The following is a 27,946-nucleotide window of genomic DNA, read 5'->3' as shown; positions in this document are numbered from 1 at the left end:
TCCCGCACGGTGCCAGGAGCCAGCCCGGGCTGCGCGGGGGATTCCGGCGGAGCCGCGTGTCGCCGCCCCCAGGCAGCCGCCGCTGGGGCCTCGCGCCTCGCCCGCAGCACGTGCGCCCCCGCTAATGGCTCCGTCCGGCCGCCTCGGTGGTACATCCCACACCGCATAATGGTTTCACCCGCCCCGCGCGGGTAGTACATACCACGCCTGCTAATGGTTCCCCCGACTCCCTTCCCTCTCCCCCCCCCTACGCGCGGGTGGTACATCCCACGCCGCCTGCGCTCCGTCGGGTCCTCTCCCCGGCGGAAGTGACGCCCCGGCGCTTCCGGTGCGCAGGCAGTAGCGGCCCGGCGGGAGGAGCTCGGGGAAGCGGCCCCTCTGCTGGCGGCGCCCGCCCTCCCGGCGCTCCGCGCCCCCCGGGTAAGCGGGGCGGGGCCGAGCCCCAACCGGCGGTCCTGGGGGGCATGAGGCGGGGCGGGTCCCGTTTGGCGGGGGGGTTCTTTCCCCCTAGGCGGCTGGTGCCGGTGCAGGTGCGGAGCGGGGCCTGGGGCCGGAGATGCAGCCGTGGTGACCGAGGCAGGACCATCGCTCGCAAGCGCGGCGGCATCCCCATGGTGCGGAGCAGGCGCTGGACCCGCTGGGAGGCCGCGGGCCGTGTGCACCGGAGCGGAGCCGCACTGGAGTACCGGGCAGCCCAGACCCGGCAGTGCTGCGCGCGACGACACTGCCCCGCGGCTGGCCGTCCGCCTGCCCGCAGTGCCCGGGAGCTGGGCGAGGCGGCGATCGCGCCGGCGGGGTGCTGCTGCCCAAGGAAACCGCGAGCTGCACGCCCAGGGGCCAGCAAAGGCAGAGCGTGAAGGCAGCCTCTGTCCGCCGTGACAGCCTGAACCTGCCAGGCCGCAGAAGGGCTTCGCCGCGCCATCCGCCAGGCAGGAGAAACGTTGGGCGTTGCTCGAGCTCTCTCCCGGCGCGGCGCAGCGCTTGCAGGAGCTGGCGGGCGCGGCGCTGAGCGTGGAGGAAGGGAGGCAACCAGTCAGGGAAGCTACGTGAGGTCTGTTCCCTTCCTCTGCCAGCTGCCGCGTTTGTCTGCTCCCCTCTGCCTTCCCTGCGACAGCGTTTGCCTCTAGCATCCGTTACTCCCGTTTCTCCGCGGAAATGAGCGCGACGCTCACGGTCTACACAAGACCAGCAGGAAGTTTATGGTGGGGTCTGGGAGGATTTTAAATGAGGCTGGTGGCTTTGCCAAGCAGCACTAGGAGAACGTTCTGCGTCCGTTGCAGAAGGAAAGCTTGAGGATGCTTGTACCTGAAATGATTACTGTCTAGAAGCTAATGGTGGCCAAGCAGAGGGGAGAGGAGGAGGAGGAGGCCAGATTAGTCCGGAGGTACAGAACTATAAGGGTCTTGAAGATTGCTACAAGAATTTGGACATGAAAAACAAGTCAAAGTTGGGGAGCGGAGAAGGGAAGAGTAGGAGTTTGGCTTTGGTCAAGGTAACTTTTTGGAGATCAACCTCCGTTGCCATGTCACACGTCAGACGTTCTGGGAGCCTCCATCTCCGTCTCCACAGCTTCTGCCAGTCCCTTTTGGCCAAAAGAAGTGTAGAGTGATAAGTGATCCAGGTGTTGTTGGAGGCACAGGTGGAGCTTTGAGATTGGATGGCAGGAGGAAATTTGGGGGCTGAGAAGTGAACTCCAGCTCAGAGATGATGGTGGAAGTGATATGAAATGATGAGGCCACTTGTGGAGAGAGTGCCTGCAGGGATACCTGCCAAAAAGGCAGCAGAGGGAAGGAAGAGCATCCACCAGGAAGACAAGTTAAAGGTACTCCCAGTGGGGCGGATGGAGAATCGGGACAGGACGCTGTCATCGGTTCCCAACAAGAACTGAGAGCTCAAGTAGGCGGGTGTTACCTGTCACTGCAGTATCCAATGCCGCAGAGGGGTCCAGAAGACAAAGATGGAGGAGAGGTGGTAGAGTATAGCCAGGAGACCCCAGGGAGAATAATTCTGCTGGCAAGACTGGATCCACGGTGGAGCTGGAGAAGAGTTTAAGTAGTGGTTGTGGACTGTTTGCTCTGGCACTGGCTGAAAAAGGAGGCAGGACTCAGCAATGTAGGATGGAAGTGAGCAAAGCTAATGTGGATGGTAAGAAAGCCAGGCAAGACCAAAGAGGCTGAGAAGGTGGGAGGCACATAGGCATAGCTGCAGGTCCAGGAGAAGGAGAGAGATGCCTGTTAGTAATGGGGAAGGAGGAGTATGTGGGAAGTGGAAGCCATTGTTGTCATCTTCCCCCAAGAATGCAAGTGGCTTTTTTTTTTTTTTTTAAAGCAAAGTGAAGTCCCCAGAGTGTGTTAGAAACCCCAAGAGCTGCTGCAAGTGTCTGGATCTGTTTGTGTCTTGATTTGAGATGGCTCCGAGAGGTGTGAACCCCCATCCATCTCAGTGGAGCATTGGCTTTGAAACCTGATGCCCTACTAATGGGCCTGTTCCAAGTGACTAAAACATGCCCCTTTGTTCTGGGTTTGCCTGTGGAGTTGTTACACTTGTGCATACCGATGGTTGCACAGGCAGATGTCACTGCCCCTCACCTCTTCCACGTCCCCAGCCCCCCTGCTGGGTGAGGCAAGTTTAATACTATGTGAGGCCTTTATGTGCATATCCCTGAAAACATTTGGTGTGTTGGGAATCTGCTGTGCATGAAGGTTGTACATGAGCCATGGTTTCAACATAGTTTGTCCTCCTTCACTGTACAAGCGTGGCTAGCTGTCCTGACCTGTGATACCTATCTGCGTGTGGGGTCGTTTGGGATGTGCCAGGTGCAATGGGTCTGTGCTCCAGGCTCTGGAAGCGTTTCTTTAAAGCATGACCATTTTCCGTAACAGACTGCCTCAGGGTGGTCCTCAGCTCCTCCAGACTGTATCTTCTTCCAGGTTGAAATTATGTGTTTGAGGTCGGAGTTAGTGGGTGAAGTTGAGGCCAGACTTGATGGTAATGGCCCTGTCTGGCCTTGCCCTCTGGCTGTAAGGAGACCAGAGAGAGCTCATGGACAGTATCAGTTTGCTTGGAGGTTTCCAAACCAGAACCCAGCACTGGTTCAGGAATACCCAGTCGAGAGGTCTTTGTTTGCAGAGCACAAAGTGCATACCCAGCAAGAAAGGAAGCCTAGCTACCTGGATCCCAAGCCTGCTTCCCAGACACAGCAGTGTTTTCCAGCCTTCTTCTCTGCAGCTTCACATGGGGAAGCCTCAGGACTCTCCTGCTGTGGGAAGGTGGGTTGCTGATGGCACTCAGCCACCCTACATCAGTGCCTGCTATGTGAATGATTCTTCAAAGTGGTGACCTGGTGGATTTGGATTTGGACCTGATAACCAGTGGAGAAGGAGATGCTTGTCTACAGCAGCTTGACTGAATTGCCTTTTCATGGCTGTTTCCACAGTGCCCCTGTCAGTGGTGCAGCAAGGGGATGTTGCTTACCAACAGTTGTCACTTAAAATACTTCCTTTTCCAGTTGGGCAAAGCAAGGTCCTGCGATGGCTTAAGTGTTCTCATTGCTGTTAAATGTCACTCCTTCTCAGTTTTAGAGGGAAACAAATGCTATGCTGCATTTGGATGTGATGTATATTATAGGTGGTCAAGAACTGATAAGGCATGCTCTAGGGATGAAGAGCAGGATTCAGAAGGCTGTTGATGCAATTAGCTTCTCCAACTGGAGGAGGCTTTAGTTTGCTAAAACAACTACAGTACCTCAGATTAAGTCTACTCCGGACTGCTCTGTGGTACCAATCCAGTGCTTGTAAATCAGGTAACAAATGGGGTGGGAGAAAGCAATGAGATGATGTAGCTGAGATTTTCTGTGTTCCAAAGTCACGATTCCCACAGCAGCTGTGATGTGCCACCTCGCGCGCACATACCAGCGCCTTGAAGTCACCTGCATAAACAGAAATGCAGGATGCCCCACATCCACAAGCGGGGATTCCTGTGGGAAGTGTAACTTTCTAAAGGTTTGCCAAAACTCAGCCACAGCATTGCAGTCAAGTTTCTCTGTATCTAACACAGACCCTCTGGAGACCTAACAAACTAGGTTAGATGCAAATGGGATTGTTTCAGCACAGAGAGACCTGTAACTCGAGGATGGACAGGCACGTGCTGTCTGATGACCCTGTGTAATTCTTAGCGTGGTGTGGTGGTTAGCGACTTGAGCAGAAGACTTGCTAGCCAAGTGAGTGAGGTCAAGCTGACACCTTTGCAGAACAGCAGTGTAAATCTTCGGGGTATCTGAGCTAGGCAGAACAACCACCAGCACTTGTACACATTATGTTAATTTTTACTGAGACTGTCAAGTAAATAGACTCACTGCTGTTGTATTTTCCTCTTCAGATAGAAGGCCTAGCCCAGGCGTAAGCTCTACTGTGTCTGTGTCCATCGGACCCCAGTCAAGGAGGCGTGCTAAGACCTGCCTTCCAGAGTCAGTGTCCTGGGATGTTACACAGGTTCAGAGGAGAGCCCCACATTTGTCCTTGCTCATTCTCAGCCTCTCCTGAAGAGGCAAGATTTCCTGGATTCTCCTCCCAGCTCCTTCACTGACTTGCTGAGACTCTGGACAAGTTTTCCCATGCGTGGAGCGGGATCCTAGCTACATCCCTGAACAAGCCATACTGTAGAGATGACGCAGCTATTTCCCAGATGATAAAACATCTTTGGGAATAAAGGTTCTGGCAAGGGCTCTTACAGGTGGTGCAGTAAGTCCTCTCCCTCGGAGTATCCCGACCCCTCTAGTGAGGTGTATGTCATTTTGGCAGATGCAGGAGTTGCAGCTGATCCAGGGTGGACTTATACCTCATAGAATTTTAGTTTTTATTAGGGCCATTAGGCCAGTACCTTGCTGACTGTGTGAGTGTCTGTGTGGCTTTGACAAGGCCTCTGTTACAGTTTTTCAAGCACAGGAATAAAAATCTGTTTTTCCCCCCCTTAGGAGACGGAAGTCAGATGAATTCAAAAGAGCGCTAAGGTGTGGTGGAGAACAAAGAAGCTGCAGTTGCTTTCCTGTTCATTAGTTGGACAGGGCATTAAGATGTCCGTGGACATGAACAGCCAGGGCTCTGACAGCAATGAAGAGGATTATGACCCAAACTGTGAGGAGGAAGAAGAGGATGAGGATCCTGGGGATATTGAGGATTATTATGTTGGGGTCGCTAGTGATGTGGAGCAGCAGGGAGCAGATGCCTTTGACCCAGAGGAATATCAGTTCACCTGCCTGACTTACAGGGAGTCGGAGAGCACTCTGAACGAGCGAATGGCTAGCTTGGCCTCCACGTTAAAGGTGAGGAAAGGTTTCTGCCTTCAGAGGGGTGCAAATGGGGCTACATGGCTAAGCAGGCAGACATTACAGTCTGAAGTCAGAGCAGTGAAAAACCATTACCTCCCTGAGCTGTTGTGGATGGTTGGTAGTTCCCAACTGATGCTGAGGACTTACCAGTTCTTGTGTGCTGATTCTGGTCCAGGGGTGAGTGAGAAACTGCTTACCCAAACCTCTGTTCCCTGTAATGTTTTGGAGTTGAGCAGCATGAGCAAACTCTCTAATGCTAAACCTGCCGGAAGAGGGCAAGGAGAAGAGAATCAAAGGGTGGGGCGTGCAGTTGAACGTGCATACAGCTGCACCAGTGTTTGTTTAGAAACTGCCTGGCAGAAAGTACTTTAGTCAGTCCCCGCACAAAACCCTGCCACATTGGTTCTGAGGGAATCATCACAGACTTTCACAGAAGTGGATTCCATCTTATACCCAGCACTCCCCTCCCCTGTCATCACACTCGCCAACCATTTGTCTGCACAGGCTGAGCTCCCCAAATCTTGCAGTACTGACTGATTGCTCACTAGAGGAGGTTTCCATGCCTTTAGGTTGGTGTTGAGTGCTCTAAAGAGATGATGTGATCAGCCCCTGTTTTGCAGCTGGGAATATAATGCATATCAGCAGTGAGGCAAGTGACTTCCAGTGTGCTGCAGCCACAGTAGAGAGTGGCTGCTCAAGATGAGGTGGAAGGCAGGCCTGGGTGACAACTTAGAGACTAACTGGTTCAGAGAGGCATGCACTGAGCTGACTGGGTCTCCAAGGTGCACCACTGCCCTGTTTTCTGCCTGACTGCAGACAAACATAGCTACCTACCTCTCTGGTCAAAGAAGAGGGGAGAGAAGAGTCTGGTATTTGAGATTTCCAGGCTTTAGCCAGGCTAAAGCAATCGGCAAGGCTGTCCTATGGCAGCTCTTGCCACACTTGGCTCTGCCAGGGACCCTGGGTCACTAGAATCTGGGCAGATGTAGTCGTGGTCCATACAAGCCACCTAACCTTGCTAGATGGCTGATTTTCAGTCACTGCCATCTGAGACTGGAATTAGACTGGCAGCTTGGAGATGAGAGGGAGCCTCGGAGGGATCTAGGTCCCTTGAATTGTCTCTCTCCAGGCCAGAAAGTCTGTGTTGTGATATCCATAGCGTGCGGGCCCAGAGGCAGCGGAGTGCTTTCCACTATGTCAGTCTTGCTGCCCTCAGTGCCCACGGACTATCTCTTAGTGACGTGGTTGTGCCTGGAATAGTCTCATTTCACCTCTGGGCCCACTCTCCCTACAGATCTGGGTACTGGAGGACAATAGACAGAAGCAGATATGGGGCGTGTTGATTGGCCCTGGGATCTGAACCTCAACCCCTCAGCACCAAGTGATTCAGTAAATATGTATAAAGGGGCTGTTCTGCTCCATGTCAGGTGGCTCCTTGTGTCGGTGGAGTCAGGTGAATGAGAGTGCTGTTTGCTCTTCAGTCTGGAGACTCTGAAGCTGGTCTCTTAACTTCAGTCTAGGTTCACACCATTTGTTTTCCTGGGTTAACTTCCCATCTGGAAGGTCCATCTATTTGCAGCATGAGGCATACTGGATTTGTCCTTAGAAACCTTTGTGGCTCTCTCCTCCTTCACAAAGCCCTCTGTATCTTACAGCTTGTAGCCTAGCTTGGTCTAGCTGTTTCTGAAGCTAGCCAGAGGCACCCAAACACATTTCCTTTCAGTTGGCCAACTTTGGTCCACTTGACACTTGATGAAAGGCCTGTATGCTCTGTTTATGATGGCAGCAAGTCATGTGGCTTTTGGGTTGTAGCAAATGTCACTTGTCCACCACACACTTAGCTGTGTGCACCACTAGAGGGGCAGAGCTGTACGCTATAGACTAGCCTTTGGACATGTGAATGGAGTCTACAGCGTTCAGTGATGATCAGCTACTTTGGGTTGAGTGAATCATAGGAGCTACCAGTCTCCCTTCGAGAGACTCCAGGTTTGCTAATGATTATGCGTTTGAGTGCTGGCTATGAGCACGTGGCTTGTAGGGCCTCTTAGAGACCATGATGTGTTGGTGCCATCCAAGCGGGTAGAATTCTTTCAAATCTTCTGTTTCTGTGGAGAAGTAGCACTAAGCTGGCAGCGTTAATAGTGGTGACCTCGCTGGGGCAGTCGGAAACATACAGTGGATTGTTCAGTCTTTGTGGGATCTTCATCAGTGATGCATTGTTCACATAGATTGGTAGTGCGCATGTGACATCAGATGCCTCTCATCTGTGGCACAATTTTTATCCTTTCCTGGGGAAAGAGAGGTTGTCACAACCTAGCATTGCAAGGAGTGCTGGGGACTCTGGGGACTCGTTCTTGACTCATGAATGTTAGCCTGTAATTTGCAAGGCTGAATTCTTCCCCGGGCCAAGCACAGGGGAGAGGGGTGTTTTCCAGTCTTGTGATTGCTGCAGTGCCAAGAGCTGCATTGGTATCAACAGCCTATGCAATAAATAGCATGACTGAGCCCATCTGTGCTTGGCATCTTGCATGTGCAGAAACATCCAAGAATCCTGTAGCCATGAAGAAGCAGATTTGTTTCCTGGAGTGTCCTTGGGTCTTGGTGATTATAATATTCCTGCGTGGTGGCGTAGGGGTCTCATACATAAAACCTGCTAAATCCAGAGAGCTGTGGCTTGCCTTTGGGACAGAGAAACAGTTGCCTATTATTTGGGATTTTAAAGATCCCTCACTGACTTCGAGATCCCTAGTCTGGGTGCTCTCATGGTGCCTTTAAGAGTCTCATTTTTAAGCAAAACCGGTGTTGAACCCTGACATGCTTCTGGCTTCGCCAGTGTAGGAGGCTAGCCTGATTTGATGTGTAATAGCCAAAAGTTATGCAGACATCTGGGCATAGAATAGTGCTAACTGCTGCTGCAACCAGGACCACAGTACTGGCAAGTGGATCACAACTTGGCCGAGTTCATAGTATTTTCAAGATACTTTATAAGACTGGCTTTGTTGCCAGAGCTTAGCTCATTGTTTGTAGAGAGAAGTAGAGGCCAAGGCTTTGTGGATTTTTCCCCCTTTTTTTAGAAGGAACTCTCACAGGCATCTCTTTCTGTTGACAGGCAGTGAATTACCTTGAAAATGGAGCAGGATTGCTTTTAAGAATGATCGCCTGCTGGGTCTTTTTAAGTGACTTTCTGGGAAATCGCATATGAACAAATTGTTTCTGGAAATTGTCTCGAATAATGGTTTGCTTCCCTTCATGAGTCTTTTAGTCACAGCATTATTGTATGGTTTGTGGAAAGCATCTTTGGCCAGTGCAGGGAACAGCCAGACAGCTCAGTGACTCTTCCACGAGCAGTTCTCCATATTCAGCACATTAATAAGCAACTTTCAAATCACACGGGTTTCCACGTGCCAGATCTTGCTGTTGTATCCAAGCGGAATTTTGAAGCGGCTCAGACCTTAACTCGGTCGGGGCACGCAGATCTGTCTTCATGCCAAGCTCCATGCTTCGACATCCAGCCTGCAGTCTGTCCCGCGGCACTAGGCCCAGCCAAAACCTCTAAGTCCTGGTGCAGCACTCCTGCCTGTCGCCGTTTCTGTCCTCCAGGTACGCCACAGACATGCCGTCATCTGCCAGTACGAGGCAATGGGTTTTGCTTATGTGCTGAACTGGGTTGGGGCAAGGGATGTTCGTGTTATGCAGACCCTGGGAGTTCAGCTTTCAGTATCTGCTCAAAGAAACTGCTCTGAGCTGAAGTGAAACTCCTTGAACCATTACCTCCAAATGCAGCATACCAGAAAGCCAGGAGAGGACCTTTGTCTGCCCAGATGACGGGGTTGGTAGGAAAGTCCAGGCCTGGCTTATGGACCCATTTTGTGAGGTTATTCGAGGAAAGAGAGAGGATTTCCCATCAGTTCCTTGCTGCTCAGGGCTGTGGCCACTTTCAGTTTGACTCAAAGATAAGCTACGTGTGTGGGCTAACAGTGTCCCACTCCTTCCCTCTCCTTTCAGGATCATGTATATAGTAATGCTTGTATCCCTATGGCTCTGCTGTAAGCAGTTTCAGCGTGCAGCTGTTGATGAGTTTGGTGGTGGCAGGAGGTGGAGGGATGAAACTGCACTTTGAACATGTCTAAATTTTGATGCGAGTCTGGAGTTTCACACTGCAAGCTTACAGCTGGCCCAGATGAATGTAGAAGCTGCACAAAGCAGCTAAAACATGCGGTCAAGCTCTCGTGCTGTGGCTGGCAAATGCAAAGCAGCTGTAAAGGGCTGTCCTGCATGCCGTGAAATGCTGTTCCTCACATGAGCCATTCCTTCTCGTCCGTTCAGCTGGTACAAAACAGAAAGGTCTCCTTGGGAGGTGGTGCCTGAAGGCAGTGCAGGGTTAGTCACAGCAAAGTCATCTTGGACACTGCCCCGTCAGCTGCTGACGCCCACTTGCTGCACTTAGATGGCAAGATGAGCACCCCTCTGCCTCCCCATGTTTCCCTCATGTCCCGCGAGGTCGGAGAAGATCTGTCTCACGGGGAGGAGGCCCGAGAGCTGCACTTCCTGCGGCACGAGAAGCCCTGGGCTGTGTCACTAGGAGTGTTGATGCCACGGGCGGGGGCAGCTCAGCACCTTGGGTGTCTTGCTGCACAACAGCTTTCTCATGCAAGAAGAGTAACCCAGGTCAGCTCTGTGGGCAGAGGCAGCCTGCCTTCTGCTTTCTGTCCTCTTCCCTTTCCTCCAGACCTGGAGTCTGTTGAATCCCTTATCCCATGGCCTGTTTGAATGGTGTCTTGCTTGGAGTTTGTTTTCCTGGGCTTCAGAAAGCCCTGGGCAGGTCGCCCCAGTTTGAGAACTGCAGTACTCCAGGCTTTGCTTAACCAGGGTTCTGCTGATCCTATGCTGGAAGCTGAAAATGACGCCGCGTTTGGGAGAGCAGGTAGTTCAAGGCTAGCACAAGAAGATTAAGTGCAGAGAAGGCGTTAAGATTTCACCCCTGATCCCCTTTCCTGAGCGTGCAGCACATGAGGCTGCGGACTGGAAGTGTTTGCAAGACTTGCTTAGTAACACATGGTGTGTTTATCAGTCCTGAGCTGCACTCTGCCTCGTAAATATGTTTCTAATCTCGTGGCCTGACGTCAGGTGTCTGCATGCCTGTGGGCAAGTGACAGGGTGTAGATTAAAACCCTGTGATTTAGAAATAGCCATGCCCTGCTGCCTGTCAGGACTGCTCTGTGCTAGCGAGTCAGCCCTGCCTGAATTGGAATCGTCTTTCCCTTGCCTCCAAAGGAGACGGTACTCAGGCAGGGAAGGCTGAAATGTCAAATGAATTCTAAGCAGAACTGTCTTGGGGGGTGGCTCCCTTTGTGCTTTGCTAGGCAAGAAGTGCATCTGCTGGTCTTTTTTGGAAAAGGTTGTTTGCTTGGTTTTACCTTGGGGAGGGCTGTGATTGTTCTGGGTTCCACTTTCAGACTCTTTAGAGAGCCGGCAGAATGGGGTGACTGCTGCTGCAGTCTTGGGGATGGGGATATTGGAGCCCCATGGGTGTCAACTCTTGTGATTTTTTTTACTGCAAGCCTTGCAGACTCCTGTTAAAGCCCCAGCCCTGAGTGATACGACTGCAGAAGAAAAGTTACTTTCCTCTTCCTAAAAAGCAAGTTTCTAGTTGTCCTGATTTGCAGAAGGAAGTTGGACAGTGTGGTTCCTGAAGGCAGTTAAGGAGGACTTCATGTTAGGCAGCCTGGTGTTTGGTTTAGTGCTTGATGTGGGCCACACTAAAGCGCTCTGTTTTCTGCCAGGAGTGTCAGGGCCTGAGCTAAGTACTGGTAGTTATTCATCAAGCAATTTAGGCAGCCTAAGAAGAGCTTGTGACTGGGCCAGTTGTTGGCTTTTTTTGGTGGCTCGGCCTTCCCTATTTGTCCAGTTCTCCCAGGAAACCTGCAGCAAAAACAGGGATATGAGACTTGGTTTCCCCAGCAAAAAAATTATTCCAGGTCTCTCTTGCAAATCAGAAGTAAGCCCCACAGACATTTATTTCCCTTTGCAGGTCATCTTCTACTCAGGACTCTTCATTCTGGTTCAGGAACAAAAGTCAAGCATGTCTGCAAAACACTTGCCTGCCCAGCTGGGCTCTAACCTTGGGATTCGCTCCTTCCTGCTGTAGCTTGGGGAGGGGCAGGGAGGGGGAGTCTAACTTGGCCTCATCTATTTTGCCCTTCATTGCTCTCGAGCCACGCTTCGGGCAGTGGCTCTGGAGGCCCTGGGGCTGCTGTTTATTTGACTCCAGACATAAATTACTTTTACTTTTCTGTGATGGGGGGAAGGAAAAACCAGAGTCCCAGTCTCTGGAGGTCGGGTTGTGGCATTAGCAGGAATGGTTCTCAGGGTGATTGGGTTACTTAGGCTGCCATAAAACCCCGGGTGAGGTGGAGGCCAGTGAAGGAGAGCATCTTCCCTGCTCCATGAAGAGAATCCCACCACCACCACCAGCTGAGTTCAGGCCGTTGTGTTTCATTCTTTCTTCCGCTCTTCCTTCACTGCCTGCAAGGTTTGCTCTGTCCTGTGGCCAGAGACTTCCCAGCAGAACTTGGTTTACCAGGATGTTTATCAGCCTGACTGAAGGGACTACAAGACCCTCTTCCAGCTTTTAGGAGTTGGATTCCTGGAAGAGAGAGAATTCCTGTCCCAGAGGGGACTTGGCACTTGATGGGGACAAGGCTGCAGCTGCTCAGATGTGATGGCCAGTACAGAGGAAAGAGCTCAGGAATGGTTCAGTTGTTAACGCTTTCAGCTGCTTGGAGGAGCGGAGTCCCGGGACTCCCTGTCTGGTCCTTCTGACATTTCAACACTGTCCTGGGCAGGACGAACTTTCCATCGGCAGGGCAGAGTTAGACCAAGATGGAACCAGCTATAGAGCACATGAAAGAGTTTCCAGCAGTCACCTCGGCAGCCCCTGGCCACCGCAGCACACGGCTGCGTGGGGCGAGCATGCTGGCCAGTTTATCTGCATGTGCAGGATTTGCACAGATTCACAGAAGTTTAGGTCTGGAAGGGACCTCATAAGATCATCAGGTCCAGCCCCACTGCTCTGGGCAGGAAAGACTGCTGGGGTCAAATAACCCCAACAAGGTCCGCATCCAGTCTCCTTTTGAAGATCTCCAGGGTAGGTGCCCGCACCACCGTGCTGGGAGTCTCTTTCATAGTCTGGTCGCACAAGCTGTGAAAAAGTTTTTCCTTACATCCAGTCTGAAACCTCCTTCTAGCAGTTTATAACCATTGGTCCTGGCTTTCCCCTGGGGCGCTTTGGTGAACTATTGTTTACCTGGTCTCTGATGCTCTCCTCTGACATATTTGTAAGCTGCCACCAAATCCCCCCAAAGTCTTCTCTTTTCTAGGTTGAACGGTCCCATATCTGTCAGCCTTTCCTCATATGGCTTGCTCTTCAGGCCTGTAATCATACGAGTGGCTCTTCTCTGGACTCCCTCAAGCTTCTCCACATCCTTGTTGAAGTGCAGCACCCAAAACTGGACACACTACTCCAGCTGCAACCTCACCAAAGCTGAGTAGAGCGGGAGAATAACTTCCTTAGTTTTGCTGGAGATGCATCGGTTGATGCATGCCAGCATATTGTTTGCTCTGCTAACTGTAGCATCACACTGGTGGCTCATACTCATTTTATGCCCCATGTCCCTTTCAGATGCGGTGCTAGCTAGTGTGGCACCACCAAGCCGGTAAGTTTGTTGTGGGTTTTTCCTCCCCGGGTGGAGCACTTTACACTTCTCAGTGTTGAACAGCATCTGATTCTGGTTCTCCCATTTAACTAATCTGTCTAGGTCTGTCTGGATCATCAACCTATCTTGATGGGTGGCCGCACCTCACCAAAGCTTAATGTCATGGGTGGACTTTGCCAGTGTACGTTTCAGTCCCGCATCCAGATCGTTGATGTAGATGTTGAAAAGCACCGGTCCAAGTACCGAACCCTGGGAGACCCCACTGACAACTTCTGCCAGGTCAACACAGATCTGTCTGTTAGTACTCTGGCTCTGACCCCACCGCCAGTTTCCCACCCATCTGACTGTTGAATTGTTGAGCCCATAGTCTCCTAGTTTTACCCTGAGAGCCTCATGGGACACCAAGTCAAAGGCCTTCCTAAAGTCCAAGTACATGATGTCAACCTCATCTCCCTTATCCAGGTGGTGAGTAACCTGTTCGTAGAAGGAGATGAGGTTAGTCAGACATGACCTACCCGCGACAAAACCATGCTGGCTGTCTCGGCTTAGATCAGAGCTCACTCATTTTGGTCTGGGCCCAGAGCTGCTGATCAGGGTGGAGGTGGAGGGATGTGGGGAATGGAGTGGGGGTCTTCCAGCCAGGCTCCACTCAGGTCATCTCTTTACAGACAGGCATTAATCAGCTTATCCAAAGGTAACAAGCCTAAGTATGGGAAGTCATACAGAGCTGTTTGAGCCAGTTCACTTGCAGGCAGAAACTTTATGGTTAAGTTGAAAATCCCTAGGTGCATCCCCTGTGGCATGGTCCACCGGAGCATGGTGTTTCAATGCCCTGCCCGAGGCCACCATACTTGCCAGGGGTCTTGGCAGATCTTTCATGAGCCCTGGCAAAGAGCAGTGTCCTGAGGGCAAACCTCTTCCACAGTTGCTTCTCTTGGTTGTTGTTGCTTCTGAGACTGCTGACATGTCTGTTAAGAGGAGGCCCTTCCCCCTGCAGCACATGCACTGATCTGGGGCTGAGTTGCCTGCGTCTGCAAGTTGTAGAGCACTCGGTGTGTAATGCTGCCGACTGCCTGTTCGCAGGAATCTGGTAATGGCCTACATGCCCGGGATGCCAGCCAGGGGGCTGGCCTGGTGGAGCGAGGGGTGCTGGGCTGCATGCACTGCTCCTCCTGCTGCTTTCCAGGTCAGCAGGTCCTACCTGCTTAGTGCAGATTCTTGGCTGCTGCAGCACTGTGCATGCTCAGCATCACTTGGGAACAAAAGCATCTGTTCTCATTAATGTGGGTGGGTTTGTGGAGAAGCCTTGGCCAAGCCATGGGGATTGCTATGATGAGCACAGAGCTGTCCAGCATTCTCCTGAATCCCTGCTGTGCAGTGCTGCCCCTGCAGCGGGTCCTTCCACCCAACCTGGCTTGGCGCTGCCTTCCAAAGCGCTGGGGCCACAGCTGTTGGCGCAGAGTGCAGTGCGAGGGGCCATGGCCTGACCAGCAGAACTCCCGATGCAACCCCCTGTGGAGCTGCGGTCCCTCAAGGAGCTCATGAGCCTATGGCAGCTGCCTCCTTCCCTGGCCCCACTGTTGAGGCACACCCTGGTGCACATGGTTCTGCTGACAGGAGTCTTCTGGCTGGGGGAGCTGGCATGACCCCAGCAGATGGCAGGAGCTGTGTGGACTGAGGGAGGTCTTTTCACAGCGCCAGCTGCTGGGCCTCCGTTGGTGGAGCTCTTGTGCAGACGGGGACTCAGTCTGTGTGTCTGCAGCAGGGAAATCATAGAAGTTGCCACTTCCTCCAGGAATAGAAGACACCAGGCATGCACTTCAGGGGATAGGTTGTGCTGTCCCTAATGGCTTGTGTGTCGCAGCAAGGTGGGAGCCTGGTTTTTGAGAAGTCCCCCCAGATTCTGGAGCCAAAGAGGGTGGAATGAGAGGCATGTACCAGGGCTGGGACACATGGCAAGGGAGACACAGCATCTTGTTTCCAGGGGCCTGCTTGTCTGAGGCACAAAAGGGCCTCAGCTTCCCTGGCGTTAGAGCCTGGGGGGCTACTGGTAAGTGCGGGCAGAGGAGCGCTCTCAGAACATGCCTCACTTACATGTTGTTCCTCTCTCCAGGTGTCTCATGCAGTTGCAAAGCTTGTGCTAGTCAACTTCCACTGGCAGATCTCGGAGATCCTGGAAAGGTAAGCGCATGTCTCCATGCTAGTGTCAGGCACCCAGCCTTTGCAAGGGGTGCCCAGGCTTTGCAAATGGGGTTGTGCTAGTTGGCTTTCCACAGATGTCCATGCAAGTGTGTGGCTGGCCAGCTCAGTGCTGTGCCCAGGAAGAGGAGGAGCAGGCTTCGTTTGGCTCCCATAACTCTCCCGTGCCTGCCTAGCCAGTGTATGCAGAGGGGAGGAAAGGGTTGGCATCGGGCCCGGAGGCTCCTACCCTGTGCAGGGCCTGTCAGAGCGCTGCACGTGGGCTCTGCTGTCTGCTTTGAACCTGGTTGTGGAGAGAGCTGCAAGGGGGAGGGGGTGTTGTTTTTAGGCTGGCCACCATTAAGTTTCCCTGGTAACTGGTGTATAGCTGCCTTGGGTGACAAAGCCTGCTTTCCGCGCTCCATATCTGGCCTCTGGGGAGGCGGATGCTCTGTCTAGCCGCCCTTATGGCAGCCTAGTGCTCTTCTGCCCTTAACTGGGGAAAGTTGGGGAAGGACCTTTATTTTCCAAGCCTGGGCACTACAATGTGCCCCTCACTTGGGCTGGTTCTCAAGCTAACTGGCAAGCTCCTGTCTTTCTTAGCTGTTCCTTGGGGGTCAGGAGCAAGCACTTGCAAGTCCATGTGTGAGCAGAAATGCCTCGCTGCAGGTGCAAAGCTCCCTCCTTGCCCCTTTGTTTTCTCTGGACAGTAGGGGAGGTTTGGGAAGTTGTGCTGCCCAGAAGGCAGCCATTGCAGTTAGCAGGAAACCTCCTTTGCAGGCAGGTTAAACATGGTGGGTAATTTGGGGATTGCTGCTTCCCCTAGAGGGCAGGCCGTGCAGTATGTGTGGGTATCCATCAGGGAGGTTTCGGATTCTCCCTGCAGAGCTGCCATAAGTCAGGCCAGGGCTGCTTATCAGTAGAGGCAAAGTGGTTCCAGGACAGAGGCTGAGGTCAGCTAATTCTCCTTTCCAGGCACAAGTCCAATTCAGCCCAGTTGCTAGTGGAGGCACGAGTTCAGCCCACCTCATCCAAACATGTAAGTATGCTGGTTGTTCTGGTCTGCCTTTGGCAGTGATTGCCCCAGTCCTGTGCCATGGCTCTCTGCCTGACTTGCCCCCGCTAGCCCTTCAGCAGAGTTGGATCTGCCACCTCAGTCAAGAGCCTCCAAGTGCTTCAAAGGGCCGTGGGGTCTGACTGTGTTCCTGCCCCTGGGACAGTCTCCATTAAACAGGTGGTGAGGTTAAGACCTGGAGTCCTGGGTTTGTCCCTGTTCTGTGTATGCATCCTGGGTGCCTTGTGCTGGTCACCAGTGTTTCCTTGCCCCTTCTGTCAGTGTGCATCCTCCCTGCTGGCTGGCTGAGGGGGTAGCTCTGCAGGCAGGGGCTTTCTCTTCCCTGGCTCAGGCAGCACCTCCCGTGTTGGAGGCTTTAGGGGAGGCCACTGTGGCATGTTAAACGTCTCCACACAACAGAGCATGGCTGGGAGGGGCTTTGCTTTCCCCTGGCTGTGCCAGGCTGTTCTTTGGTCCTGTGGGGCACTAACATGAGGCACGGTTCCCAGTTGGCCTTCTTGTGTCCCCTTTGAAAAGCTCAAAGCTCTGCAGAGGGCTTTGATGAAGCACACGTAACACGGAGTGGTGCAGCAGGTCTTGGCTCCAGGATACGTAGGTTCCACCCCAGGTTGCAGGTGTCCCGTGTATAAGCCAGCAGATAAAGGCTACTGATGCTGCCTTGGGATGCTCACAGCTGACCAGAGAACTTGTCTAGGATGGCAGTAGTGAGAGGAAAGTTTTCTCAGTGCTCAAGGGTGAAATGGTACTGAGAGCTTGGTCCGTGCTCCTCTGTTCAGTGCTTCCTTGCCAGAGGGAGACCCAGAGCATTGCTCCTACCCAGAGCATTGCTCCCTGGATCAGTGGGATTGGGGTGCCGGTGACAAATGTACCAAGCTCTGCCAAGAGGCATCCACTTTAAATTTTGTGTACAGGGAGTGGGCAGGGAACTCTTTCCCTTCCCTCTGTGACCAGTGGCATGTGCCCAGGCCCACGGCCTCGCTTGCCTTTTATCCCCTGGATTTGTCGTTACATAGGACAATTGGCATCAGGTTGGGTTGTGGAGGATCAAGGCTTCTAGCACTGGCCATGCTAGTGGGGAGATGGAAGGGAGCAGAGTGCTTCCCGGATAAAAGGGATAGGCCAGGACATAAACCCGATATCGGCATGAACGTGCCACATGTGGGGGAGCAGCTCAATGCAAACGTCCCTGTGATGCAAACACGCTAGGGAAAAGTGGAGCAGCTCTGGCTGGGATGCAAAGAAAGCATGTGGTGCCCTGACACCAAGGGCCCCAAAGGAGAGCCACTCAGCAAGGTGGCATGCACCTTCTCCAGCCAGTGCCAACCGATGCCAAGAGCATGTGAGCTAGGCACACGTCAGCCTGTGTCCAGGGAAGCTGTAGTTCAGGCTCTGAGCCATGGTGCCAAAGGGGGCAGGCCCACTGTGGCAGGGTGAAGATCACCCAGGGCAGCTGCATGTCCGCATTGACTTGCATCTCTGTTCCAGGCAATGGTACATTCCTCCCACCACTGTGCAGTGTGCATGCAGTTTGTGCGCAAGGAGAACTTGCTCTCTCTGGCCTGTCAGCATCAGTTCTGCCGCAGCTGCTGGGAGCAGCACTGTACAGTGCTTGTCAAGGATGGCGTCGGAGTTGGTGAGTGCAAGGCAGGCGCTGCTGTGGGGCTGCGCTGGGGTGTGGGCCCCTGGGAGCTGGGTAGTTCCATTGCTGCAGTAACGCCTTGTTAGGGGGACAACCAAGCAGGGAAGCATCTGTGTGGAAAACCAGTCTGTGCCTCAGGTGTTTAAACTGGCTACTGGTTTGGCCTGACCCCAGGATTGCAAGGATGTCCAAGACCTTGGCTTGGTCCCTGCAGGGTGCTGCTAACTCCACACAAATCACTAAGTGGGTTTTTTCTGCTCACGGCCCCAGTCACTGGCTTATGCTTGAAGCCTCAACACCCTGGTGTTCTGAGGCTGCCCATCTTCATAATGAGCCCTTGAGACCTGGAGGTCTCATGGCCTCTGGGTGCTCACATGTGCTCCCTTTGCAACAGTGGAAGCCTTTCGTCACTAGTGCTGGCGTGAATGGCCTAGGTTCTCCTGCCCTGTCATTCACAGTGGCAACTTGGAGCGGCTGCGGTAGGGGTGTGACATCCCTGAGTGGTGGTTGGCCATGCTGTGTCACCTTCCAGCAACAGGAGCCAGGCTCCAGCTCTTCAGCAGCCTGGTAGATGCAGGGGGTGTCTCCTTTGTCGGAATTGTGAACAGACGGTCCTCGGGCGCTGAGCTGAGAGCAGCCCCCTGCGGGCAACAGCTTACAGCACATATTGCCCAGTGCCACAGCTGCCCTTTGTCATTGAGCAGGGGTCTCCTGCATGGCCCAGGACTGCCCGCTTCGAACACCAGAGGACTTCGTGTTTCCATTGCTGCCTAGCGAGGAGCTTAAAGACAAGTACAGGCGCTACCTCTTCAGGGACTATGTGGAGGTGCGTGTGCCAGGCTGGGGGAGTCTTGCTGGGCCCTCCTGGGAGCAGAGCTTGTAGGGCCCGGTCTTCAGAAGTGACCACCTGCTTTGGGGGACCTCAGTTTTTGGACCCCAAGATGAAGTGTCTTTCAAGAGAGCAAGTCAGATGTTGAGCCACCTGCCTTAAAGTGGGACCCTGTGATCTGCCTGCAGCTGGGCACCCCAGCCATGGTGGTCTGGGCACCTGACGTCCTTCACGATCCCTCATTGGAGCTCAGTGGCTGGAAGTGTGAGCAGTGGCAGTATGGAGCTTGCTGTCAGAGCACTGTGGTGATTCGCCAGATGTAGGCTTGCTGTGAGGACAGTCCAGGGGCTCTTCTGCGGGCACTTGGCATTCCTTGAAGCAGAGGGCTCCAAGCATCTGAGCAGGGACCTTGAAGCTTAGGGCTGAGGACAAAAACGTCCTGCAGCAGTACCTGAGGTACCTGTGGGTGGGCAGCCAGGGCAGCAATGCGTGCTCTCCATTACATGGCATCCTCTGCTCACACCACCACTCTGCGAGCTCAGAGTGAGGTTTCTCAAGTGAGATCTTGCAGGAGGGCTCAGGACCTTGGGAGGGAGCAGCCAGGTGAGGGATGTCCTTTCCCAGTGATGGCAAGACCCTGAGGGGAGGCGGAGGGAGACCATCTCTCCCAGGTTGAGAGCAGAGGATGTGCCACGGGGCAGTGGGACATACGGCCTGGAGTTAGCCCTCTTGGTCTCTAGGCAGTACAGCCATGGGAGCCTGAGCTCCCTCTTCATGAGTGAGCTGGTGTGGTTTCCCTCCGTGGCAGCTGAGCACCCTTCTGAGGCAGGAGGGCATGTGTCTGCCCCAGTGAGGCCCCCTCTGGCACAGCGTTCCCTCCCTTTTTGCCCCACATGCTAACCAAACCCTTGTGTACTTGCAGAGCCATTACCAGCTGCAGCTGTGTCCCGGTGCCGACTGCCCCATGGTCATCCAAGTGCAGGAGCCCAAAGCCCGGCGAGTGCAGTGCAACCGATGCAACGAGGTCTTCTGGTAAGGAGAAGAGTGCCCTAGGGCTGTGAGGGAAGTGCATGGAGGTGGGACCTGTGGTCTGAGAACCGGGTGCCTGTGGCCAGAGCTAAAACCTGATGGGGCACCTGGAATGGTAAAGCCTTGCTCCAGTGAGAGGGTGATGCTTGTTCTTCAAGCAGGCAGCCAGCTGCATTTCTGCTCCCTGGGGGAGAAGGAGCTCAGTTTCCACTGCCCTGCAGAGGAAAGATGTGGTAGAAAGCTTCAGGAGCAGGATACACCCTCCCTCCGAGGAGCTGGGTTGGGTTATCCTATCACTGAACCAAGAGCTCAGCTTCTGTAGCGTTTGGTTATGGGTCCAGATGTCGGGCTTCCTGCCGTGACTGCCACCCTGGCCCCAAGGACAGACTTGCTGCTTGGCTATTCACGCAATGCCTTAGTGTTAATGGGAAATGAGAATTTCTTTCTCTCTTTCTCTCAAGCTTCAAGTGTCGGCAGATGTACCATGCCCCTACAGACTGCGCCACCATCCGGAAGTGGCTCACCAAGTGTGCGGACGACTCTGAAACTGCCAACTATATCAGTGCTCACACTAAAGATGTAAGGCGGGTGCCTGGCTTCCCACCTGGATAGTGGGGGCAGCAGCTCAGAGCATGCTTGGGATCCTAGGCAGTTTGGCAATGGTGCTATCAAATCCCCTCCCTGGGGCTGTTGGTGCAGGGATGCCAATGCCCTGCTGTCTCTGGCCCAGCTCCTCGCTAGTGCTGAGAGCTGATCACAGAAGTGTTCCCTCTGCGTTGACTCCCTTGTACCCGGCCCTGCAAGATGAGGCATTGTTACTACTGCAGTTGGCATTGCCCCAGTGTAAAAAGTTGTAGACAGATTATGCAAATCTCTCAAGCCAGAATAGCTTTGTCCAGTTGGTAGAGAATTACCCCTGGAAAAATCAGGGGGCAGGGATAGAATTCAGCTGATAGATGAAACCCAAACTGGAGGAACATATATCTACAACCGTCATGAGGTAGCAGTTTTCCCACAGCAAACAGGCTGGCGCTAGGTGCAAAGTGCAGTAATAGCCTCCTACACTGGGTGGGGGCCACCCTGGGATAGCTGCCCTTGTCCTGGTGTAACATATGTCTGTGCATAGGACAGATATAGATTACACTGCAGGGCGGGTTTGTCTTTTCAGGCCCTGAGACTGGAGCAGACATCAGGCTGCAGCCAGATGTATTGCAGAAAGGCAGCATGTGGCTGGCTCAAGGACTTGTCCCTTTGAGCAGATGGCACATGTTAGGAAAAGGGCAGAATGCCCTGGTGCAGGGAGGATAGAACGCACTCTGTGATGCATGGTCCTGCCCTGTCCATGGCTGCATCTGGTTTGGGCTCTTGCACCTTGGAGTTGAGAGTAGGGGGCTCGTTCAGCAGAAGGGTTTGTAGACAAAAGGTGCTGACTTCTTTTGGGCATCTCTTCCAACAGTAAATCTGCTCAGGCCAGTGGAGTCCTTTGTGGCAACACAAGCCAAGGGTGACAATAGTGGAAGAAACTATGCCAGCACATCTGCTGAATGGCCATGGAACCAGGGCACCTGTGTGCAGCAGTGCACAGTCAAGCAGGCTTGAGATGTTTTTACCCTTGGTCACTGCTGGTAGAAGCAGATGGTCCTGCAGCCTGAGCCATGGTGCAAATGCTGCATTTCTGCATACATGGGTGTAGGCACTAATTCTGAGTAGCCCAGGAGTGGCAGGTCTACGTTCTGGTCTGAGGGACATGCTAAGACTACTGGCCTTGTGCACAGGGAATGTTTATCCAGAGCCACGGTTGTGATGTGCTGAGCTGTACATCCCCTTCCTCCTGCTGGAACATGGAGCTGTCCAGCATCGTGTGTGTGTGATTAGGGTGCGGGAATCACGGTTGTGTTCTCGGGATGGTACATAACAGCCGGCTCTAACACACTTCTGTTTCTCCAGTGTCCCAAGTGCAATATCTGTATTGAAAAGAATGGAGGCTGCAATCACATGGTGAGCAGTTCCCTGATCACTCCAGATGTTCCTTATCCTAGCTGAAACCCTCATGTCCTCTTGCCAGTTGCTAATGCTGCCTCTTTCCTTCTCTTTTAGCAATGCTCCAAGTGCAAGCATGGTAAGTTGCAGCATCTGGAATCTGCTCTGCTCCTTTCTGGAGGAGGAGGCAGTGTTCTCTCCTTTCTGCCTGGCTCTCCAGTACAGCACTTCTCCTGGTGAAGGATGACGGGGTTGCTCTGTGATAGAGGCCTCTTGTCTCACTTGTTGTGTTCTCAGTTGGTTTCAGACTCTGGTGTTTAAGTTCCGTCTCCTTGAAATGCCTACACATCAGACATCTCCATCTCCCTCTGTCATGATGATAACAGGCACTGATGTCTGAAAGCTTTTTGGGTAAACAGATTATGGGCCACCAGCTGACATGCGCTGCTTCTGCCATGGGACTGCAAGGTGTCAAGTCAGAGCAAGCAGCTAGGGTTACAGAGCCGGACACACCAGGCCACATCCACCCCACCCCATCCGTGCAGCAGCAGCCTGCCTGTCCTAGGTCTTGAGTGCAGACTTGCAGCGCCGGGGATGCATAGTCATGCAGCTCTGTGTCGCAGAAGAGCTCATGCCATCACAGAATGGCTTCTGGGGGGTGCCAGAGCCTGGTCACCCTGGAAAAATGACTTGGGGGCTCCTACACTGCAGTTTTGCTTTCAGCTACTAGATGCTGGGAACAACTGCTACACAAACCCTACTGCAGAAGATCTTTAAAATCTCCTGCCCCAGGTCACTTCCTTTGCACTGGCAGTGACTTTCGGGGTGTGGTGGAGAACGAGCTCAGGTACAGCAGTGCCTGGGATTTGAGCATAGTGGCTGGCACTCTGCAAAGAGCAGATTTTAGCCCAGCTGAGCAGGAAGAAGAACCTGTCAGGGCTGCCAGAGCAGCAGGCAATGTCCATCTGTCCTCCTTCCCAGAACAGCACTACAGTGTCTCATGCCTAAAGCCAGGAAGCTACATTTTGTGGGCTTCTGAGTTGCTCTGCATGTCCTTTTCAATTCTCACCTGTCTCTGCATTTCAGTGGCTTCTGGTCCGAAGCCTTTTAAGCCACTAGAGAGGGCTAGGTCTGGTAGTAGCTGCTGCAGTCAGAGGTGAGCACACACCCTCTGTGTAGAGTTGTGCACTGTGGGATCAGATTAGGATTATCCATGTTGGCAGACTGGTGGCACCTGGAAAGCTGCAGCTTGCTTGCAAGTAAAGCTTTCCCTGTGGTCCGTGGTTTTGCCAGCATAGCCATGCCAGTGAGGGGTTGGGCAGGTTGTTCACTGGAGTTGTGCCAGCAAAACCTCTGGCATGAGTGGGTACAGCTTTTCCCTGGGGGGCTCAGCCACTGTTAGAGTAGCAGCAGCCCTGTAGTGTGGGCTGAGCTGAAGGCTGCAGCCATCCTTGTTTTTAGCGAGGAGGTGCAGCCTGTGGACATGGCTAGTCCCAGTGTCCAGTGCTCCATACTGACCCAAGCCACGTCCCAGTGGCACTTGCAGGATGCAGTAGTCTCTGCAAGCTGGAATTCCCCATTCAAGGACAAAGGTTTGCACAGTGCTTACCCCTGACACCCCCCCCCCCCCAAATGATGCCAATGCTGTTGTATTTGTAGTTCACAGATCACAACCTGGCTGCTCTTGGAATTGAGAAGCTTTAGGTGTTCACTGGCTGCAGGGCACTGCTGACAAGTTCCAGAGAAACAGCCCCTGCGTTATCTTTCTGGAAGCTGTTGTGTTGTGTTGTTTGCGTGCATCATAGTGATTGTGCTTTGCTCTTCTTTACAGACTTCTGCTGGATGTGTCTGGGAGACTGGAAGACGCATGGCAGCGAGTACTACGAATGCAGTCGGTACAAAGAGAATCCTGATATTGTAAACCAGAGTCAGCAAGCACAGGCCAGGGAGGCCCTTAAGAAGTACTTGTTCTATTTTGAGAGGGTAGGAGACATCTCCTTGGCCAGAGCTGCTGTAGCCTTGTAATGCTCCCTGCCTGGTGCAAAGGTCCCTGCCAGTAATGTGTGTGCAAGAAACTGCCTCACCAAAGAATCTGTGCAGATACCATAACATCCTGAGCCCAGCATAGGTCAGACTTGAGTCCAACCCAACAAATCCCCAAGCTCGTGCCCTGTGTCCTCCACCAGAGCAAGTGTGGCATGTTGCTTATGTTGCCTGATGCAGCACACGCTTCCTGCTCCCTTGCCTCCAGCAAGCCGCTGCTCTGCCCTCCTAGAGGAAATTGGGGAAGGTGATGCCTTGCCCACAGGGCAGCCTGCGTGGCAGGAGAAGGTGTACTCTCGGAGGTGGATTCCAAAGTCCATTGTGTTTGTGTAAATGCTGTGGGGACTTCCTTGTGAGTCGTGCTTAAGGTTTCTGGACTGTGTCACTAGCCAGTGAGACAGCTGCAGCACCCCTTCCCCCTGCAGCGGGCATGGCTGGGAGTGGCCAAACCGAGCCATTCTGATGGAGCTTCTTAAGAAGAGAGTTCCCAACGGCCCTTGTCAGTGAGGTCAGCAAGCACTTGCTGCTGCATTCAGATCCACCAGCTTGTTCCACATAGCATGAGCCTGTTCTGAAAAAATGACCTGTAATCTCAACCTTCCTGCCCCAGGACTTCTGGGGAGCAGCCATGTTTACAGTGTGTCCTAGCACAGATGTTAGATTTGGCTGAGTTCATGGGAAATGCTAATCTCTGCTTACAGAGGGGCTGGGTTTGCTCCCTGCCTCCTGTGGCCTGTGCAGCCTCTGGCTTGCAGCTGGGGCGTGCTGCCTTGCCCCCATCCTTGCTGTGACCAATCCTGCTTCACTGGACTCCACCCCACCTTGTTTTATGCTTGCTAGAACTTATCTGCCCGTGGCAGCGCTTTGGTCTCATGCCTGTGTCCCTCTGCTTTTGCAGTGGGAGAACCACAATAAAAGCCTGCAGCTAGAGGCACAGACATACCAGCGCATCCAGGAGAAGATCCAGGAGAGGGTGATGAACAACCTGGGAACGTGGATAGACTGGCAGTACCTGCAGAACGCTGCCAAGCTGCTTGCAAAGGTGGGCACAAGGGGCTCATTTGCTGCCAAAGGGGAGCTTGCATACCAAAGTGCTCTACTCCAGGACAGTACAGGAGAGGGCCTGTGGCCAGGGATTGCACTGCCAAACAGGTAGCCCTTCTGGGCTCAGTGCATAAACCCCTCAGGGTTGAGAAGAAGCTACCTCTGGGAGTGGCTCTGTTTTTCTTTGTGCCGGGCTGCTCTGTGCCTTAGAGCATCCATCTACCATAATGCATACAGTCATAGTGGACTAGGCTCTGTGGTCATGTTTCTGTGTCTGTCACAGAAATGTTCTATCCTGGTGTGGTCTGGATCTGAGAATCTCTTCCCCTCCTCTCTTGCAGTGTCGCTACACCCTGCAGTACACTTATCCATATGCTTATTACATGGAGTCTGGCCCCAGGAAGAAGCTGGTAAGGTGTCTGGCACTCTGTTTCCAACTGCTTAGCTTGGGACTTAGGTGGTGGGCCAAGGGGACCCGGGGCTTGTCTTTCAGTCCCAGAGTTTGTGTGTGAGTTGCATAGGTGTGAAACTAAACCCTATAGATCCGCACGCTTTTGATGGCCCCAGATCCTGTACTGCTCTCCCTTCCCACAGTAAAAGTGCTGCTAAGTCCCCCTCCAAGAGCCTCACTTAAGGCTTGCTGTAGAGCAGTGCTGCATTGTGACACCTTCAGCTTCTCAGCCTGTTTTCACTGTTAAGAGTTCACGTTGCTGTTCTAGTTAGCTTAGAAGCTAGTGTGTACCTGGGAGCTCAGAGTTGGTCACTCCTGGCCATCGGCCCTGTTGGGAAGGGGGAAGGAACAGGACCTTGGCATCAAATGAGCCTTGTAGAAACTCTAGCAGGAGAGAGATTGTGGGCACCTGAAGAGGGAAACCAGGAGCACGTTGCTCAGCTACGCTGCTGCCAGGAGGCATCACGTGTTTGCAGCCCAACTTGCCACAGGGTAACAATCTCTGGGAGGTCTAGCCAGCACTGGGGTGGCCTGCGAGAGTCCCGGGCTGTGTGGGCCCCAGAGCCCCTCTGGTCTCTCTTCTGGGCATTCTCTCTCACATGGGGAGTCAGGATAGGAAGGACAAATGAGTCTGACTGCCCCCCTGCTAATCGCAGCTGCTGGACCCTTGGACATGCTTCCCTGCTCTGCGTGCCTGGGCCTAGTGAGCGATGTCTCCAGCAGGTTCTGGAGACTGTGGGTGGGGGTTTGCAGCCCAGGTGTTGGGGGGGAGGCATTTATCTCCATGGGGTACTGTGGATGGTTGTAGCAATTTCTTCTGGGTCGAGTCTTGGAGCGCTTGGGCAGTCATAAGTAGAGCTGAGCAGCACCAGCCCCCAGTGATCATGAAGCTGCTGCTCCTCCTGCAGCCTTATTGCTTACTGCTTTCCCCAGCTCTTCTGGAGGTTTGTTCAGCCCCCTTCTGTTGTGAGAGGCTGGGCTGGGAGCAAGCTCCTCTCCTTGCAGCTTTTGGCAGGGGTGTAGTTGCCCCTTGACATCTCTAATGATCTGTGCTGTTGGTTGCAGTTTGAGTACCAGCAGGCGCAGCTGGAGGCAGAAATTGAAAACCTCTCGTGGAAGGTGGAGCGAGCAGACAGCTATGACCGAGGCGTGAGTATTTCGTTTGGCCTAGGTGGCTGAGAAACGACACGCAAGCCCCTGCCCAGCCTGGCAGTTAGGCGAGTGCCAGGGACTAGCTTCTCAGGCTGGCCTGTGGCTGCTGTGACAGCAATGCCCATGCTAGCAGAGAGAGTAAGGCCTCTGGCTGCTCCTGGCTGACTGAAAGGAGCCAGTAGTCCCTGCAGAAGGCAGCAGGTAGCCTTTGCTCCAGGGCTGATTATCTTGGTGCAGAGCCTTTGAGGTTGGAGATGTGAAGCAGAACCCCCACAAGGGGAGAGCTGGGTTCTTCTAACCCAGGGTCAGAGACCATGGGGCGCAAGGGGCACGGAAAGGTCCTTGCGGAGAGCTCCACTGCATGTGGTGCAGACTGACAGCGCTCTCTCCTGACTCCAGGACTTGGAGAATCAGATGCACATAGCAGAGCAGAGGAGGAGGACCCTGCTGAAAGACTTCCACGACACGTAAGGTGGGAGCAGATGGCAGAGTGCAGGGGTGAGAGCGGCAAGCAACATGACGGCGGCTTCCTCGTGAGACACGGGCACCGCCCCTGGGAAAACACAGCCAAGGACAGACCCACCCCGGCCCCTTGCAAAACAGACACGCAAACACCACCTCTTAGTCCGTTCCTGTTCTTATCTCTGCGTTTTGTTTCTGCCAGGCTAGAGGGCAGAGGTCAGAATGGCATAGTTCACAGGACACTTTCCTCCCGCCCTGGTTGGTTTTGGAGGGAGGGAGTTTTTTCTGAATGGCTGTTAATAGTATTAGATCATTACAACTTATGTAATTTTCAACGGTTGTACAATTATACAAACAAAGCTTAGAATAACACACAACCCTTTTTAAAAATAAATTGGCAGTGGAGTGTTTTTCCTCAGTAATCTGCTTGTAAATTCCACGGGCTTTTTCTCCCTCCCTCTGCCTCCAAATCCTCTTAGGCACTGAGAGTTGTGAAGCCACCCAGCTGCGTTCCCGTTTCCTCCTGTAACACGTGCTTCATAGCATTGGCCAGTGACTGCACGAGGAGAGTGGCTGGTTCTCAGGGGGGCGGCTGGAGGTCTGAGCCTGAGCACCTCAGTGGCTGCAGATTAGTGCAGTGGTGTGTGAGCTCTTCTGTGGAACGCCCCAGCAGGAGTTTGTGCTGCGCAAATGGAGGCATGATGGAGACGGCGTGCCCAGGTACAAGTGGGAGCCTTGCTGTCGGAGAGTTTGTCTTCTGCATGGATTTTGCCTGACTTGTTTTATTGGAGTGCGGGTGTTCTTTGCTGCCAAAAGTACAGCAGTGAGGGACTGTTAAATTGCAGCTGTCCTGACCGTGTTGGATAGAGCCTGGTGGTGTGTAAGCACCTTGGAATAAGCTGTGTTGTGTCAGTGTCTGCAGGTTGGCAACGATCAGATCAGTCCCACCTGCTGTTACCTGGATAAACAAGGCTGATCCTGTTCCTTGAGCCAAGGGAGAAGAGCCCTGTTTGACGCGAGCCC

At 53.3% G+C, this 27,946-nt stretch overlaps 1 protein-coding gene across 2 annotated transcripts; it reads left to right on the top strand.

The window, feature by feature from the left end:
- The first annotated feature begins 329 nt into the window (after window positions 1-329).
- Window positions 330-27,333, top strand: ARIH2 (ariadne RBR E3 ubiquitin protein ligase 2). 2 transcript variants are annotated; one of them, XM_019499623.2, is made up of 16 exons: window positions 330-420; window positions 4,973-5,320; window positions 13,144-13,320; window positions 15,155-15,222; window positions 16,195-16,258; window positions 17,780-17,927; window positions 18,638-18,759; window positions 19,685-19,794; window positions 20,253-20,370; window positions 21,739-21,789; window positions 21,889-21,910; window positions 23,603-23,754; window positions 24,713-24,856; window positions 25,200-25,268; window positions 26,375-26,458; window positions 26,861-27,333. In XM_019499623.2, exons 2-16 carry the CDS (start codon window positions 5,072-5,074, stop codon window positions 26,930-26,932), a joined length of 1,650 nt encoding a protein of 549 aa, XP_019355168.1. In that variant the 5' UTR covers window positions 330-420; window positions 4,973-5,071; the 3' UTR covers window positions 26,933-27,333. The 2 variants fall into 2 exon arrangements, with proteins under 2 accessions (XP_019355168.1, XP_059572093.1); XM_059716110.1 differs by lacking the exon at window positions 13,144-13,320.
- Window positions 27,334-27,946: the final 613 nt, after the last annotated feature.

This window comes from Alligator mississippiensis, chromosome 12 (genome assembly GCF_030867095.1).
Source record: "Alligator mississippiensis isolate rAllMis1 chromosome 12, rAllMis1, whole genome shotgun sequence".
In the NCBI taxonomy this organism is placed as follows: Eukaryota; Metazoa; Chordata; order Crocodylia; family Alligatoridae; genus Alligator; species Alligator mississippiensis.
The sequence above is the reverse complement of the archived record's forward strand: the minus strand, read 5'-3'. Positions and strand labels throughout refer to the sequence as shown.

Excerpts from the sequence above, each read along its gene's own strand:
- ARIH2 (XM_019499623.2), top strand. The coding sequence starts at position 5,072 with ATGTCCGTGGACATGAACAGCCAGGGCTCTGACAGCAATGAAGAGGAT. Across the intron at positions 21,790-21,888 it reads ATGGAGGCTGCAATCACATG|CAATGCTCCAAGTGCAAGCA; the intron begins GTGAGCAGTTCC and ends CTTCTCTTTTAG. Across the intron at positions 21,911-23,602 it reads ATGCTCCAAGTGCAAGCATG|ACTTCTGCTGGATGTGTCTG; the intron begins GTAAGTTGCAGC and ends TCTTCTTTACAG.